Source organism: Lepidochelys olivacea (genome assembly GCF_965140295.1).
Source record: "Lepidochelys olivacea isolate rLepOli2 genome assembly, chromosome: 27".
Lineage (NCBI taxonomy): Eukaryota > Metazoa > Chordata > Testudines > Cheloniidae > Lepidochelys > Lepidochelys olivacea.
Genome location: NC_140437.1, coordinates 4,044,211 through 4,062,788, shown reverse-complemented (window position 1 = coordinate 4,062,788; position 18,578 = coordinate 4,044,211). Strand labels below are relative to the sequence as shown.

General features: G+C 49.8%; 1 protein-coding gene across 1 annotated transcript in view; it reads left to right on the top strand.

The window, feature by feature from the left end:
- The first annotated feature begins 6,953 nt into the window (after nucleotides 1-6,953).
- GPATCH8 (G-patch domain containing 8) overlaps nucleotides 6,954-18,578 on the top strand; it is a 79,690-nt gene continuing 68,065 nt past the window's right edge. Inside the window, exon 1 of the mRNA XM_084616016.1 lies at nucleotides 6,954-7,057. Coding sequence (XP_084472142.1) covers nucleotides 7,013-7,057 — 45 coding nt within the window. The 5' untranslated portion in view covers nucleotides 6,954-7,012. The remainder of the gene's footprint in view (nucleotides 7,058-18,578) is intronic.

Below are 18,578 nucleotides of genomic sequence, written 5' to 3'. Positions count from 1 at the left end.
ACAGGAATGTGCTACTTGCGGATCACCAGGACTGGCAGCTGTAAGCAGTACACTGTAAGTAGCATATTCCTACGGGAAGAAATTTAATACACTACACTGGGGTAGGGAAGGCTGTGCCTCCCCAAACAGCCAGCCCACTTCCTGCCCCCTAATAACTCCTGACCCATCCAAACCCCCCCCCAGCTCCTTGTCTCCTCACCACCCCCTCCCGGGATCCCCCACCCCTAACCACCCCCCAGGACCCCACCCCTGCATCCAAGCCCCCCTGCTCCCTGTCCCCTGACTGCCCCCACCCTTATCCACACCCCCCGACCGGCTACCTGAGACACCCACACCTATCCAACCCCCCCGTTCCCCGTCCCCTTACCATGCTGCTCAGAGCATCAGGACTGGCATCCGTAAGTAGTACACCACGAGAAGCACATTCCTATGGGGAGCCATTTAATACACTACACCCAGCCCCGCTTAGCCCGCTGACAGTCTGGAGTTCTCAAAATACGTTCTCTCACCCCTTATAAAAAATTACAGTACAATTAGCTTAAAAACTTGAAAACTTAAAAACTTTGTTTGTATATTACGGTAATCATTAAAAAATGTATACTGTTAATACAGAGGTTTGATGAAACAAAGTAGTTGTACTTATCTGCCTGTGCTTAATTTGTGTTTTTCATGATTTACCTTCTAAAAAAACTCACATGTCTCACACCCCCAGAAAGGGCATCTTGCACCTCCAGGGGGGGTGTGTTCTCCAGGTTAAGAATCACTGCACTAAACTGATAAGATCTGCATTTTAATTTAATTTCAAATGAAGCTTCTTAAACATTTTAAAAACCTTGTTTACTTTACATACAACAATAGTTTAGTTACATACTATAGAATTCTAGAGAGAGACCTTCTAAAAATGTTAAAATGTATGACTGGCATGCAAAACCTTAAATTAGAGTGAATAAATGAAGACTCGGCACACCACTTCTGAAAGGTTGCTAACCCCTGCGTTAGACTGACGTCACACTTGGTAAGGCAACTCCCATCTTTTCATGTATTTATACCTGCTCCTGTATTTTCCACTCCATGCATCTGATGAAGTGAGTTCTAGCCCACAAAAGCTTATGCCCAAATAAATTTGTTAGTCTCTAAGGTGCCACAAGGACTCCTTGTCGTTTTTTCTGATACAGACTAACATGGCTACCACTCTGAAATCTGTTACATGTAGGGCATCCGCTCCCTACCCCTCCCACAACTCCTTGGGCCGTGCTGGTAGACTGTTGTTCTGCAACCTAGCCGGAAATACAGAGGCCTGTTAAGAGAAGGCTGGTAACCACAGGTTGGGATTTAGCTGGCTGCTGCTCAGACAGGCTGCTATCAGTGTAGTGGCTGCCCCAGGCAGAGCTGTGGTCCTGAGTCTGATACAGTCCAGTCTTTCCTCCCAGCTGGCTGCTCTACCAGCACCCAAAGACAGGGCTGAACTGTCCCCCTCTCCCCCACCAGAGCCTGCCCAGTTTCAGTGTGGAGTCTGAAGAACCCGTACTGGGGAGGGGAAGAGTACTTTTCCCAGGGAGAATCACACTCACGGACAGAGGCAGGAAATGTTTGAGGGAGCTCCTTGCTAAAACTTCAGCAGCATGTCTGTCTTCTAGGCTTTGGGGCACTGAAGAAACAAAGACTAAATCAAAGAACATTAGTTAGGTTGCCACCTGTGCACCGAAGGCAGCAGTCCTGTGGGAAACCACAGTGACCATATAGTGAAAGACTGTTTTGTAATGCAGATTCGTCATGTGCTGTGGGCCATAAATTTCAATGGGTGCTGGACAAGTGGCACAAGGAACTGGCCCTGTGGATTTCTTACAAAGGTAGCAGGTACTGACTCTGTAATAGCCTGTGCATGCCCTTGGTCAGCAAAGCCAGAGGGGGTGACCTGCAAGTGGGATTGAGGAAGCAGGATTTCTGTTAAGTCCCTCACCCAGTTTCTCTCTTTTGGGAGAAACAGATGGAATCTGACTGTCCTGCTGCAGACACAATGGGGAGCTTGCAGACACCTGGTAACTAACAGCCTGGTTAGTGAAATGGAGAAGCAGAGATTTGATATCCAGAAGGCTGCTCCATTTCTGTTGTACAGTGTTGGAGCTACACACAGCGCCCAGCACAACAGGCCCCAATCTCACCTGGCCCCCAGGCTCTGCTGTAGGAAACATAATAAATAAAATAAAAACTCAGAGATTCCGGATTCCACTCATGGTCTGGGAAGGGAGTGCCCAAATAACACCGATTATGTTGGAAGAGTCTAGGACCATCTTGCTAAGCTGTCCTGGAAGGCTCTGAGCCTGGATGCAAACTCTTCCTACCCCCCGATCAGGTGGAGAGGAAATTAGAGCAGAAGGAAGATCAGAGACTGTTGTTTGCTCAGGAACAACGGGGGGCGGGGCGGGGCGGGGCTGGCCCGGCCCGGCCGGGGAACACCGGGCACGGCGGCCCCCTGAAGGCAGCGACCGGCCTCTCGCTCCGCCCCGCGGGGCAGGGCGCCCTCGGCTTCTAGCGACGAGGCGGCTGGTGGCCAAGGCCTGGGGTTAGGGCCGCGGAGACTGCGCGCCGCCCCCCCCCGGGACACCGCTGCGCGCGCGCACCCCCCCCAGGGACACCGCTGCGCGCGCACCCCCCCCCAGGGACACCGCTGCGCGCGCGCACCCCCCCCCAGGGACACCGCTGCGCGCGCGCACCCCCCCAAGGAAACCGCTGCGCGCGCGCACCCCCCCCCAGGGACACCGCTGCGCGCGCGCACCCCCCCCAGGGACACCGCTGCGCGCGCGCACCCCCCCCCAGGGACACCGCTGGCGAGGAGCCTGCCTTCAGCCGGCCCCCCGGGCCCTTGGCTCTCAGCGGGAAGGGGCCTGAGGCCTGGGCTCCCCCCCACCACAGGGGGGCGGGGCTAGGCGCCGGACGCCTGGGTTCCTTTCTCCTCGCATCCCACGCAGGGAGCTGTAGCTCAGGAAAGCTCATGCTCAGATAAATGGGTCAGTCTCCCAGGTGCCACAAGCCTCCTCTCCTTTTGTCCCCCACCCACCCCCCAGGCAAACATGACCTTTGACCTCCCCCAGGAAAGCCGGCCTGCCAGAGGGGGGGTCACAGGAGTCTGCGCAGGCGCACGCTCCCGCGAACGAGCCTCTCCCCACGCCCCGAAGGGCGGGGCCAACAGCCCACTCCCGAGGGTTGAAATCCCAGCGGCCTATTGGGTCGGACAGTTATCAATCAAACAGCAGCGAAGCCCTATTGGCTAAAAACGTGACATGCCGGACCCCGGCCGCAGCTCGAGTCGGTTCCTCCGGCCTCCGCGGGGGGCGCTGTTTTCCCGCCGGCGGGACCCCTCGGCGCGGCCGCCGGGCTAGCGGCATTTCTGCTCATCCCACCCCAGCCCCGCCCCGCGCTGGCGCAGGAGACCGCCTCTTCGGCCGGCGCAGGGGAGGAGGTGCCGGAAGCGCGACCTTCCTGCGGGGCGCGCGCAGTCGACGCACCTTAGCTCCGCGCTGAGGCAGCTGGCGCGCATGCGCCTGAGCGGGGCGCCGCCGCGCGGCCCCGCGCTGGGGCCGGATCCCCGCCGCCGCGTGCGGCGCTTCCCGCGCGCCTGGGTGCGGGGCCGGCCCCGGGGCTGCGGTGCCCTCCCGCGGCCTCTCGCACGCGCCTGGGTGCGGCGCCGGGGCCTCTCGGGGCTGGAAGGGCCCGCAGGAGGCGTCTCGCCCAGGGCAGGGCCAGCCCCCCCCAGTTGCCCCAGACCCCTCAGTGGCCCCTCCGGGATCGAACTCGGGGCCCGGGGCCCAGCAGCCGGCGCTCGGACCCCGGAGCCCCCCGGGCGGGCAGGCTGGCCGGGGGCGGGGAGGCTAGTTTCCCTCTGGCGCCGCTCGGTGGGCGAGGTTCGGAGCCGGGTCCAGCGGGGCTCGCCGGGGGCTCGCCGGGGCTCTGGGGCGGATCCTGTCCGGCAACGCCCCTGCTCCGCCCTTAATCAGACCTCGGTCAGGGTCCTGGGTCCGCAAAGGCCCTCTGCAATACGAGGGAATGCTAGGAAGAGCATTGCACCTTTCAGCCCCACCGGTTACTCGTATATTGCCTGGGATTCACCGCTCCTGGTACTGCAGCAGGACATTTAATTCAGTGCTGCCATATGTATCATGCACACTGTTCCCCCTAAGCCCTGGGCGCGCGCAGATCCTAAACCCCGCGCACATGGCAAACACTGCACACAAAACTTCGCACAGAAGAAAATTTTTGGCCACACAGCCTGTCAAAAATTAGGGGGAACATTGATCATGTATGCAGTAGTTGCATGTATCTTAGAAAATAAACCTAACAGCATAATCCCCAGGTCCAAAGTTTGTGTTAACTGGAATCACAGTAGCAAGATCACATGGTTACCTTGGCGGTGTGGGTATCTTATCCATTTAAGTGCTGAGTTATCACAGAAGAAGTGTCTTATGATGGAGAGACTTGAATGAAGATAGGGTAGTAGGCTGATTACTTCTGGATAAAGAGCAATTTAAGAACAAAAGAATGGCCACACTAGGTAAGACCAAAGGTCCATCTAGCCCAGTGTCCTCCCTTCTGACAGTGGCCAATGCCAGGTGCCCCAGAGGAAATGAACAGAAGAGGGAATCATCAAGTGATCCATCCCCTGTTGCCCATTCCCAGCTTCTGGCAAACAGAGGCTAGGGACACCATCCCTGCCCATGCTGGCTAATAGCCATTGATGGACCTATCCTCTATGAACTTATCTAGTTCTTTTTTGAACCGTTATAGTCTTGGCCTTCAAAACATCCTCTGGCAAGGAGTTCCACTGGTTCACAGTGCATTGTATGAAAATATACTTCCTTTTGTTTGTTTTAAACCTGCTGCCTATTTATTTAATTTGGTGACCCTTATTTCTTGTGTTATGAGAGAGTAAATAACACTTCCTTATTTACTTTCTCCTTATTTATTATCAGTCCTTACAGCATATACTGTACCATAAGGCAGGGCATTGTGCTGTACTGACAGAATAGTATAACAAAATCATAATACTTGTCATGTGGCCCAAAGGTTCTGAGTTGTTCCCTCCTCAGCTGAACCTCAGGGCTACTGGTATCTTTCCTCAGCTCCAGAGGACCGTGACAATCTTGGCAGATGAGCCCAGATACAGCTTTATGCAGATGAGAGAGGACCGGAATACCTTTCTCTGCACAGCACCTGCAGGTGGCTCCAAAGCTCCTAGGTCAGAAAGCTCTACCTAGCAAGAGTCTGTCTAGACTCAAAAATGGATGCAAAAAATAAAAAAATTTAATATACCAAAAAAACCCCAAAACAAAGCCTCTTACTTTCAGTCTGTCACAGGGGTGGGCAAACTTTTTGGCCCCAGGGCCACATCTGGGAATAGAAAATGTACGGCGGACCATGAATGCTCACAAAATTGGGGTTGGGGTATGGACTCCGGGGTGGGGCCGGAAATGAGTTCAGGGTGCAGGAGGGGGCTCCGGGCTGGAGCAGATGAGTGGGGTGCGTGTGTGTGAGGGTTCTGTGGTGGGGCTGGGGATGAGGAGTTTGGGGTGTAGGAGGGTGCTTCGGGTTGGGATCGAGGGGTTCAGAGGGTGGGAGGGCGATCAGGGCAGGGGGTTGAGGTATGGGGAGAGGCTCAGGGGTGCAGGCTTTGGGCGGTGCTTACCTCAAGCAGCTCCCAAAGGCAGCAGCATGTTCCTCCTCCGGCTCCTACATAGAGGTGTGGCCAGGTGGCTCTGCACGCTGCCCCGTCCGCAGCCCATTGGAGCGCTTAGGAGCCGTAGGGGGGCCATGCCTCTGCTTCCAGGAGCTGCGTGGAGCGGCCCCCGACCCTGCTTCCCAGCTGGAGCGCTAGAGGGTGGCCAGGCCGCGGTTTCCAGGAGCCACGTGGAACAGCCCCTGACCCTGCTGGAGTGGGGCAAGCCCAAAACCCCGCTCCCCAGTGGGAGCTCGAGGGCTGGCTTAAAATGGCTGGTGGGCCATATGCGGCCCGTGGGCTGTAGTCTGCCCACCCCTGGCCTATCAGCTGAAATTTGCGTTACTGTATTGGAGTGGCAGGTTCCACCCTCTTTTGTTAGAGCCCGTCCCCAACCAGCTTTTGGAAGGTTTGGAGCTTGTTGCCCCCCTCCTTTTCTCTCTGCTCAAGACAGTTTCTGTTCTTGAGTCAGCTTCACTATCTGCTTTCACCCTCAGCATTTTCTCTTCCATCTTACTTTTTTTTACACGACGCCTGATTGTGCGGCGCATAAAGCCATTAAGAGTTTATTTTTGCTATCTAGTTTCCTTGCTCCCTAAACTTATTAGCATGCAGGCTGTGTCTGCGTTCTGGATTTCCCAAAGTTTCCCCACCGTTACGGGCTCACCTGTGCTAACGCCGCTGTAGGCTGGCCACCGGGACCGTCAGCACTAGACAGGGTAGCAAAAAATGTCAGAGGGGCAGCGCTGGGGCGAGCACGAGCTCGTCCGCGCTTTGGGGCGGTGACTGTCTTTTTGTTCGGTTTGTACAGCACCGAGCGCAGCGGAGCCCTACTCCATGACTGGGGTGCTCAGCGCGACAGCAGTACGGACGCTTTGTCGCCATACTGAATAACAGCAGCCCCACTGGCAACGGCAATGGGAAGGCGGGGCCGGGACAAGCCCCACAAGGCCAAACTGCCCCACGGCTTCCACCTTCTCCCCCGCCAATTGCCCTCCAGCCTCCCCCTGCCATGTCCCTGCCCCAGGCCCCTGCCTCCCGCCCTCCTCTGAGGCTCTGCTCACGCCCCTCTCCGCCCCTCGCCCCCCCGCCCCAGACCCGCACTCATGCCCCCGCCCCCCCCGCGGCAGGGCAGGAGAGGGCAAAGCCGCGGGGCAGCCGCTCAGCTCAGCGCGCATGCGCGCGGAGGCCTCAGGGCGCGCTCCCGCGCGGTGGCGCAGCGCGCTCCCGCCGGCGGCGCGCGGCGCTGGGAGCGAGGCCGAGCCGGGCGGCGGCGGCGGCTGCGGAGGAGACGGGCGGAAAATGGCGGACAGGTTCTCCCGCTTCAACGAGGACCGGGACTTCCAGGTAACGCCGGCCGCCCGCCCGCCCCGGCCCGCTCCCCTGCGCCCCCCGGCTGGCGCGAATTCGGGACGGAAGGCGGCGATCGCGGGGGGGCTCCCGGCCTCTGCCCCCCCCGCGGCCGAGCCCAAAGTGGTGGGGGGGGCGGCATCTGCGCCCTTCTCCCCCCCCCGCGGCCGAGCCCAAAGTGGTGGTGGGGGGGGCGGCATCTGCGCCCTTCTCCCCCCCCCCGCGGCCGAGCCCAAAGTGGTGGGGGGGGCGGCATCTGCGCCCTTCTTCCCCCCCCCCCCGCGGCCGAGCCCAAAGTGGTGGTGGGGGGGGCGGCATGTGCGCCCTTCTTCCCCCCCCCCGCGGCCTAGCCCAAAGTGGTGGGGGGGGCGGCATCTGCGCCCTTCTTCCCCCCCCCCCCCCGCGGCCGAGCCCAAAGTGGTGGTGGGGGGCGGCATCTGCCCCCTTCTCCCCCCCCCCGTGGCCGAGCCCAAAGTGGTGGGGGGGGGCGGCATCTGCCCCCTTCTCTCCCCCCCCCGCGGCCGAGCCCAAAGTGGTGGGGGGGGGCGGCATCTGCCCCCTTCTCTCCCCCCCCCGCGGCCGAGCCCAAAGTGGTGGGGGGGGGCGGCATCTGCCCCCTTCTCCCCCCCCCCGCGGCCGAGCCCAAAGTGGTGGGGGGGGGCGGCATCTGCCCCCTTCTCTCCCCCCCCCGCGGCCGAGCCCAAAGTGGTGGGGGGGGGCGGCATCTGCCCCCTTCTCTCCCCCCCCCGCGGCCGAGCCCAAAGTGGTGGGGGGGGGCGGCATCTGCCCCCTTCTCTCCCCCCCCCGCGGCCGAGCCCAAAGTGGTGGGGGGGGGCGGCATCTGCCCCCTTCTCTCCCCCCCCCCGCGGCCGAGCCCAAAGTGGTGGGGGGGGCGGCATCTGCCCCCTTCTCCCCCCCCCCGTGGCCGAGCCCAAAGTGGTGGGGGGGGCGGCATCTGCCCCCTTCTCCCCCCCCCGTGGCCGAGCCCAAAGTGGTGGTGGGGGGGCGGCATCTGCCCCCTTCTCCCCCCCCCCGCGGCCGAGCCCAAAGTGGTGGGGGGGGTGGCATCTGCGCCCTTCTGCCCCCCTTCTTCCTCCGAGCTGCAGCGTGGAGGTTGGGGGGTCTTTGGCCGCTGCAGCTTCCCCCCCCCACGGAGCCCAGCGTGGGGGAGAATTCATCTTTTCTCCCTTTTCTGTAGAGAATCTAGTTGGGGAAGGGGAGAGGCATGCACTGGTCTATTTCCCCTTCTCCTCCCCCAGAGAGCCCAGTGTGAGGGGTTTCGCTGCCCTCTGGGGTGTGTGGGGTTGTGGGGGGTCCACACTTCTCCCTTGTGTCCTCAGACTCCTAGAGTTCACTAGTCTGTACGCTCTTCCTTGGCTCATTCTGGACCCTTTAGTATGTAGGTATCACCAGCCTCTGCTCCCTCCATCCCTTCCCTCTCTGGCCATGATATTGGAGGATGGGGATCATTGTCTACTGAAGTAGCTTGTGAGCTCCTGGGTCATCTTTCCAAATCCTGGTTTTCAGTCTGAAGAGACAATCCACCTGTCCAGCCAGCGATTCTGCCAGGATGTAGCCTGTGCCTGCAGCAGGCGCACTCGCTGCCTGGAGAGGGTCAGTGTTGATGTGGGGTAGGGAGGGGGTTAGAAATGGTGCTTCAGAAACATTACCTAATCTGTGTTTTTAATTATTTACTTGATGCTTTGTTTGGCTTTTTAGTACTTGATTTTTGTATTGGTTTAAATGTCTGCTTCAGTGCCATGGTAGTGAGATGCTCTATTAATAAAAAGAAAGGGAGTATTTGTGGCACCTTAGGGACTAACAAATTTATTAGTAAATAAATTTACTATTACTATTAATAACATTTGAATGAATGCTATACATTACGTAATTTGAGGACCGACATTGAAATTTCCAGAGAGAAACTATCACTGGGTATGCTTGTCTGTTGATTGAAGTTTCTGGAATGGGGTAAATAATTTAGTTGTTTTTTCTGGAAATGTTAAGCATTCATTACAAAACACTGTATATTAGTTGGTATCTTTCTGAAATGAGCCTTAAAATCTGTCAACACTTGTTCTTTCAAATATCTTACTGTTGAGCAATGTCACTGGAAAATATTGAATAAGACTGACTAGAGTTTGCCTGTTCCCTGTGTAAAATGAAACCCCTGAATCGCAAAGAAACTGCTGCATTACTGCTGCATATCCTGGCAACAGTAATTTGGGTCAGGGGATGAATACTGGCACTCATTTTTTTTCCCCATCAGACTGCAGGTCCTTTTTTTAGAGTGGTATGAAAATAGCTGTGTTCAGGCAACCAGATTAAGCGGGATTTGGGATCTTTAAGTAACTGGGGCAGTAAATGGAAAATGCAGTTCAGCATAGATAACTGTTAAATAAGTCTGACAATGGTAGAGCAAAAGCAAGTATACACAGGAACGTTTATGCAGCATATGGAGCATGAAAACAATGGTTGAAAATCCTTGCAGTCATGAGCCTTCTATAAAAAGGATACTAGAAAATTAACAGAGAATTCAGCTCAAAATAAAATTACTGTGCTTTGTGCCCTAATGTAGAATATGGTCGTTCACTTTTGAATTCTCTTTCATTGGGTGGGGTGGAGAGCTTTTTGTGAAGAAGGTGTAACCTGGGATTGTTATAATTTTTAACATTATACTTAAAGGCTAAAGAGGGGTGAGCTGCTTCTCATCCTAGAGGATGGCAAGGTGACCTAATGAAAGAAGTCAAATTATAAAGGAGTTTAATAAAGTGGAACAAGACTTCAGAAATGTAACTTTGCAGATGGAAGGAATTTAAATTAGGAATGGGTACAATTTAAATATTCGGAAATTAAAATTATTGAGGAATTAAGACAAAATTTTTAAACCAATATAGCAAATATATACTGAAACAATTTAAAGGTTGGTAAACATCCTTTGGAAAAGAAAACCTAAACATTGACAGTGAAGTTATTCAGAAATTCAGTCATTCAGAAATTCAGTCATTTTAGTTTCTCCTTCAAAAACAACAGATTAGTATGTGTTTAAACTGGCTTTCTTCTTTGATCATTTTGATTCTATTATTCATGATGAACGCTACAGCAGATCAGGATTTCTAATGAGAGGCTGTTCAGTTTCCGGACTGGGTTACCTAACGTTCTCCTCTGCTTCTCAACTTGTTTCCTGCTTTCATACAGAATGGTATTTACACTTCTATTTGGGGAAATCAAAAAGAAACCTTCCCTGTTTCTCCAGCTGTCTTCAGCATGTGCTAAGGTTCCTAACTTAAGGGGAAAGAGCATTCTTTATTCTTGTATAAAAATTAATTGATTCATTCATTCCGTAAAATTAACATTTGCTGCCATGTGTTAAACTGAATTTTTTCATACTGTTTGAAAGTAAATGAATATGTATTTTAAAAAGAAATTGGCATTATTGTTTTGGAGGAAATGATAATTGGTATTCCCTAGCCAAAGCATAATGAAAGATTCTACTTATAATAAAACATATAATAATTATTCAGGGTGAATGACCATTAGAGAGCATATATTGATTAGCTTTTACGTATGAGGTGGTCATTATGTTGATTTAAGGTTCTTGAAATGATGTTTTGCACTTATATAATACTGCCTTTCATCCAAGAAGCCTAAAGCCTGTTTATAAACAGCAAATCAAAACTCACCCAAATCTAGTTAATGCATTAAGATTATTCATTTAAAAACAACAAGGAAATACAACAGTAATTCAGTCATGCTATGTATCTGTATATAATTGTATGTTTTACTACATAAAACATGTTAAGCTATCTGTTTAGAAACAATAAGAATGGAAAATAAAATGTACAAACCTAGTTGACTTGACTTTGCTGTTGGGTTGTCAGCTCTTGCATTTTCTGACTTTTTGTGAATTTTAACCGTGCGCTTTAAATGCTCCACTGACATAGTTTTTTTGCATAATTTCCTTGTTTTCTTTCTCAATTTAAAAATTAAAAATACTTAATATTTAAACAATCCAATTAGACTTTCAAGCCCCTTTCTGGGGGGGATGGGTGGGGTGGATTTCAACCTTTGGTTGGAGGCAGATTTCTATTTATCTTTTGAAAACCGTGTAGATTGCGAAAAATATTGCAGAATTCAGCCAAAAAATTGTTCAGACCCTAAAATCATGGGTTCCAGAATTTTTTCTTTGCTTGCAGTTTTCTTGCTTTCCTGTTAAGGGAGAATTTTTGACTTCAGTGAGACAGTTTCCTTCATGAAAATTGTCTCAGCAAGTCCTGTTATTGCTTCATTTTTCTGTTCTTGTCATGCTGTGAAAATGTGTAGTAATGTCAAAAAGGAGGCAGATCTCCATTAACCGTCTGTTAGAATCAGCTGATCATGCTCAGAAATCATTATTCAGACACAATTTTATTTTCCTATAAAACTAAGAAAAGATACTAGTCTTAGATATAGTCCTCACTAATGCCAAGTTTCTAGTTTTTGGTGCAGCCCTGTTTAAAAAATAAAGGGAGGTTAGCGTTATTGTAACAGTGTGGTAGGACTACTTTTCCTAGCCTCTCCCAAAAATTGCAAATTGATGGAGGAATTTTCTCTCATGCCTTTAAACTTTCCATTGGAGGTGGTGGGTGGGTATTAGTTGACTTTGGGAAGAGACCTAGCATGGAATAATTTGGCTCTCAGTTAGAGGTTACAGAAAACTGAGAATATTAAAGTGGACGGCTATAAAGAAAACTATATTCATGGGGTTTCAGAGTAACAGCCGTGTTAGTCTGTATTTGCAAAAAGAAAAGGAGTACTTGTGGCACCTTAGAGACTAACCAATTTATGCTCATATAAATTGGTTAGTCTCTAAGGTGCCACAAGTACTCCTTTTCTATATTCATGGGGGAAAATGAAGTGAAGTGTCTTGGCCAAGGTCACACTGAATTGGTGGTAGAGTGGGGAATATTGCCCAGGAATCCTAATTCCTAGTAGTTTATTCTAATCGCATCCCTCCTTAAGAATGTTTCATATTAAGACATTTAGTCTTGTTTACAGTTTCTCAGTTGGACTCATCTTTAGCTTTCAAGATAACTGCATCTTATGAAAGCACGTTTCTACATTTTTTTTCTGAACTCTGATTAGGGTCACTCCAGGTATAAGTTTGGGGTGTAGTAAACTCAGTAGAAGAGGAAGCAATTCAATATTTTGAACCTTTTAATTGCAACATATACCTTGAAAAGTTACCTTGTAGTTGAGCAGATGTAAAAACACTCACTGGTCTGCACTTCCCTAATTTTTGATCAGCAATATTCAATAATGACCTTAGAATCAAAAAGAAAGTAACTTCTTTCCCTGATTGATTTAGTGTGGTAGCTAAATTAATTTGTTCTAAATATTCTCTTTAGAAGCCTACCTACACTGCTGTTTCCAATGGCTATTTAAAAAGTCTTTCTTTCACAGAAGTGTGCAGCAACAAGAACAGATTAGTTTCAGGATCTATGCATCTCTGTAGTGTACAAGTGGGTCTTGGTTAAAAACCTACAGTTTGTTTCAGTGAGCACTGCATTGCCTGGCAATTTAGAAAGCAGATACTGGGATTTTTGCTGGGTGCCTTTGTGTGGATTGCTCTCCAACCAATTAATGTTAAACAAATATTTGAGACTTGTAGCCAGATTCTCTACTAATGTTAGCAGGTGCAACACCATAGCCGTCAATACAGTTTATGAGTTAATACTAGCTGTCAGTTTGGCCGCTTGTCGTTACTACTCCTGTGGTGCCATAGTTGAGCTTGATAAAGGCAAGACCTTGCTCCAAAGATCAAACAATCTAAAATAGGCATTGAACAACATGGGGGATGATAAAAGTGAGAGAGGGGTCATGGAGGAGGCCCTGAGACTTCGCTGTGAGCAGCTTATTTGGGATCTTGGTGATAGTCTTAAAATGGAGCAGGCAGAAGCCACGTTGCCGAACATATTGAAAAGAGTTGGGAGAGGAAGTGGAGACAGTAGGAGTATGTAAGAAGAGATGGGTGAAGGGAACACTTAATGGTTGGAAGAGGACAAGAGGGATACTCTGGAGTTAATAAGGAGGCCAAAGGAAGATGGGTGTGTGGAAAGGAGCAGTATAGGAAAATTCTCTGTAAATGGTATCAGTTTTTTTTTTCTTGGAAAGCAATTGGAGAGACTCTCGAGTTGGCATGGAAGTGGGGCATTAGAGCGACAATATGGGGTTGGAGTCAGTGAAGGATGGGTAGGCATAAGTCAAGAGAACTGCTTAGCATTTCACAATTGACAAAGAAACAAATGTAGAAGAAATCTGCATGGTCTTGCTTTCTTTGTAGATGCTCTGCAGAGGAAATGGATTACAGAGGAGGGTTGGAATTGGGGGTTGTTAGATGCACAGAGTGAAAGAGAAGCAAAATTGTTGACTAAGGGTGGAAATCATAGCTAAACGTTGGAGGGAGGTCAGTTCAGGAAGGACTGGGCTGAGAGCAGGAGAGTAATAGGAGATAGTAATAGACTGAATGTTGTGGAAAGGTAGTTTAATAGGGGGTGTGGAGAAGCAGGGTTGCTGAGAGAGATGGGTGCCAACTCAGAAATTGATAGATCAGAGGGACTATGGTGCTGGATGAAGATGAGGTTGAGTGACTGAAGTGATGGCTGCAGGAGTGAGCTGAGAGCTGATTGGGATGGAAGAAGTTTCCTGGAGGGAAGGAAAAGAAGGGTGGCCACTGGTGTCAGGAAGAAAGAGCCGAGCATCAGTTGGAGGAATGAGAGAAGGGAGGAGGCATTGAGAGCTGCAGGAATATAAGGCCTGAAATAGCTCCTGCATCCTATAGGGCAGGGGAATGAGAAGAGTAGTTGGGGAAGCTGTCAAGGGGACTGAAGGAATGGAAAATGTAGATTATAAATGACAGGTTTCAGAGTAACAGCCGTGTTAGTCTGTATTCGCAAAAAGAAAAGGAGGACTTGTGGCACCTTAGAGACTAACCAATTTATTAGAGCATAAGCTTTCGTGAGCTACAGCTCACTTCATCAGATGCATATCGTGGAAACTGCAGCAGACTTTATATATACACAGAGAATATGAAACAATACCTCCTCCCACCCCACTGTCCTGCTGGTAATAGCTTATCTAAAGTGATCATCAGGTGGGCCATTTCCAGCACAAATCCAGGTTTTCTCACCCTCCACCCCCCCACACAAATTCACTCTCCTGCTGGTGATAGCCCATCCAAAGTGACAACTCTTTACACAGTGTGCATGACAATCAAGTTGGGCTATTTCCTGCACAAATCCAGGTTCTCACATCCCCCCCACCCCCATACACACACAAACTCACTCTCCTGCTGGTAATAGCTCATCCAAACTGACCACTCTTCAAGTTTAAATCCAAGTTAAACCAGAACATCTGGGGGGGGGGGGGAGGAAAAAACAAGAGGAAATAGGCTACCTTGCATAATGACTTAGCCACTCCCAGTCTCTATTTAAGCCTAAATTAATAGTATCCAATTTGCAAATGAATTCCAATTCAGCAGTTTCTCGCTGGAATCTGGATTTGAAGTTTTTTTTGTTTTAAGATAGCGACCTTCATGTCTGTGATTGCGTGACCAGAGAGATTGAAGTGTTCTCCGACTGGTTTATGAATGTTATAATTCTTGACATCTGATTTGTGTCCATTTATTCTTTTACGTAGAGACTGTCCAGTTTGACCAATGTACATGGCAGAGGGGCATTGCTGGCACATGATGGCATAGATCACATTGGTGGATGTGCAGGTGAACGAGCCTCTGATAGTGTGGCTGATGTTATTAGGCCCTGTGATGGTGTCCCCTGAATAGATATGTGGGCACAATTGGCAACGGGCTTTGTTGCAAGGATAAGTTCCTGGGTTAGAGGTTCTGTTGTGTGGTATGTGGTTGTTGGTGAGTATTTGCTTCAGGTTGCGAGGCTGTCTGTAGGCAAGGACTGGCCTGTCTCCCAAGATTTGTGAGAGTGTTGGGTCATCCTTTAGGATAGGTTGTAGATCCTTAATAATGCGTTGGAGGGGTTTTAGTTGGGGGCTGAAGGTGACGGCTAGTGGCGTTCTGTTATTTTCTTTGTTAGGCCTGTCCTGTAGTAGGTAACTTCTGGGAACTCTTCTGGCTCTATCAATCTGTTTCTTTACTTCTGCAGGTGGGTATTGTAGTTGTAAGAAAGCTTGACAGAGATCTTGTAGGTGTTTGTCTCTGTCTGAGGGGTTGGAGCAAATGCGGTTGTATCGCAGAGCTTGGCTGTAGACGATGGATCGTGTGGTGTGGTCAGGGTGAAAGCTGGAGGCATGCAGGTAGGAATAGCGGTCAGTAGGTTTCCGGTATAGGGTGGTGTTTATGTGACCATTGTTTATTAGCACTGTAGTGTCCAGGAAGTGGATCTCTTGTGTGGACTGGACCAGGCTGAGGTTGGTGGTGGGATGGAAATTGTTGAAATCATGGTGGAATTCCTCAAGGGCTTCTTTTCCATGGGTCCAGATGATGAAGATGTCATCAATATAGCGCAAGTAGAGTAGGGGCTTTAGGGGACGAGAGCTGAGGAAGCGTTGTTCTAAATCAGCCATAAAAATGTTGGCATACTGTGGGGCCATGCGGGTACCCATAGCAGTGCCGCTGATCTGAAGGTATACATTGTCCCCAAATGTGAAGTAGTTATAACATTCATAAACCAGTCGGAGAACACTTCAATCTCTCTGGTCACGCAATCACAGACATGAAGGTTGCTATCTTAAAACAAAAAAACTTCAAATCCAGACTCCAGCGAGAAACTGCTGAATTGGAATTCATTTGCAAATTGGATACTATTAATTTAGGCTTAAATAGAGACTGGGAGTGGCTAAGTCATTATGCAAGGTAGCCTATTTCCTCTTGTTTTTCCTCACCCTCCCCCCCCCCCAGATGTTCTGGTTTAACTTGGATTTAAACTTGAAGAGTGGTCAGTTTGGATGAGCTATTACCAGCAGGAGAGTGAGTTTGTGTGTGTATGGGGGTGGGGGGATGTGAGAACCTGGATTTGTGCAGGAAATAGCCCAACTTGATTGTCATGCACATTGTGTAAAGAGTTGTCACTTTGGATGGGCTATCACCAGCAGGAGAGTGAATTTGTGTGGGGGGGTGGAGGGTGAGAAAACCTGGATTTGTGCTGGAAATGGCCCACCTGATGATCACTTTAGATAAGCTATTACCAGCAGGACAGTGGGGTGGGAGGAGGTATTGTTTCATATTCTCTGTGTATATATAAAGTCTGCTGCAGTTTCCACGATATGCATCTGATGAAGTGAGCTGTAGCTCACGAAAGCTTATGCTCTAATAAATTGGCTAGTCTCTAAGGTGCCACAAGTACTCCTTTTCTTTTTAGATTATAAATGTTAATGTCTTTATTGGAAATAGGGCAGAAATTCCAGAGAGAGTAGGAAATAGGCTGCGGAGGGGACGGGGGGACGACAGCACAGGAACAGTCTGGGATTCAGACTAAGAATGGAGACAGTGAGGTGAATGTGTTCGCAGAGAGGAATCTGAGAGGTTTATCTATGTAATGTAACGTAAATAATTCCAAGGTGGCTGTATATTGATTACAAAAATGATTAGTCCGGTGGCACCATAAAGACTAACAGATTTATTTGGGCATAAGCTTTTGTGGGTAAAAAACCCACTTCTTCAGGTGCATGGAGTGAAAATTACAGATACAGGCATAGATACTGACACATGAAGAGAAGGGAGTTACCTTACAAGGGGAGAACCAGTGTTGACAAGGCCAATTCAGTCAGGGTGGATGTAGTCCACTCCCAGAGGGGCATTGCTGGCACATGATGGCATATATCACATTATTAGATGTGCAGGTGAATGAGCCCCTGATGGTGTGGCTGATGCTGGGTCCTCTGATGGTGTTGCTAGAGTAGATATGGAGACAGAGTAGGCAAAGGGGTTTGTTACAGGGGTTAGTTCCTGGATTAGTGCTTCAGTGGTGTGGTGTGTAGTTGCTGGTGAGTATTTGCTTCAGGTTGGGGGGCTGTCTGTAAGCAAGGACTGGCCTGCCTCCCAAGGTCCGTGAGAGTGACGGATAGGTTGTAGATCATTGATGATGATCTGGAGAGGTTTTAGCTGGGGGCTGTACGTCATGGCCAGTGGTGTTCTGTTGCTTTCCTTGTTGGGCCTGTTCTGTAGTACGTGACTTCTGGGTACCGGTCGTGCTCTGTCAATCTGTTTCTGAATGCTTGATAAAGATCTTGTAGGTGTTTTTCTCTGTCGGAGGGATTGGAGCAAATGTGGTTGTATATTAGGGCTTGGCTGTAGAAAATGGATGGTGTGATGTGTCCTGGATGGAAGCTGGAGGCATGTAGGTAAGTATAGCGGTCAGTAGGTTTCCGATATAGAGCGGTGGTTATGAGACAATCACTTATTTGCACTGTAGTGTCCAGGAAGTGAATCTCTTGTGTGGACTGGTCCAGGCTGAGGTTGATGGTGTGGTGGAAATTGTTGAAATCCAGGTGGAATTCTTCAAGGGCCTCCTTCCTGTGGGTCCATATGATGATGTCATCAGTGTAGCACAAGTAGAGGAGGAGAGCTGAGGAAGCGTTGTTCTAAGTCAGCCATAAAAATGTTGATATACTGTGGGGCCATGTGGGTACCCATAGCAGTGCTGCTGACTTGAAGGTATAAGTTGTCCCCAAATCTGAAATGGTTGTGGGTGAGAACAAAGTCACAAAGCTCATCCAACCAGATGTGCTGTGGCCTCATCAGGGATACTGTTCCTGACAGCTTGTAGTCCATCCTTGTGTGGAATATTGGTGTAAAGAGTTTCTACATCCATGGTGGCCAGGATAGTGTTTTCAGGAAGATCACCAATTCATTGTAGTTTCCTCAGAAAGTCGGTGGTGTCTCAAAGATAGCTAGGAGAGCTGGTAGCTTAGGGTCTGAGGAGAGACTCCAAATAGCCAGATGATCCTGGTGTAAGAGTGCCAATGCCTGAGATGATGCGACATCCAGGATTTCCAGGTTTATGGATCTTGGGTAGCAGAATACCCCTGGTTGGGGCTCTAGGGGTGTCTGTGTAGATTTGTTCTTGTGCTATATTGATTGACTCTTGCATTTCAAAACAAAATATTTCATAGTATATCATTTCTGTGTTTTGTAAAGTAGCCTGGAAATCTGTGCAAAAGGTGCAGATCCACTATGAGAAATACAACCGTGTAATGTGTTCTGTGCCAGTACCCTGCTCACAAAAAACAGGAAACGAAACTGAGCGGATGGAGATTAAGGGTAATGGAGGCAAAATGTTACTAATTTCAGAAACAGGGAGATGGAGCTCCAAGTTAAGTGACTTGGCCAAGGAGAGACAGTCAATCTGTGGAAGATCTGAGAATAAAATTTAGGGATCCCAGTTCCCTTACTTTTATCCCTTAGACCACACTTCCTCGCGAAAGATGTCTACAAAGGGAATGGGATGGGATGAGACCTTGGTTCCCAGCTCAGAGTGGAGATGGTGTGGGAGCGGAAAGAGAGGAT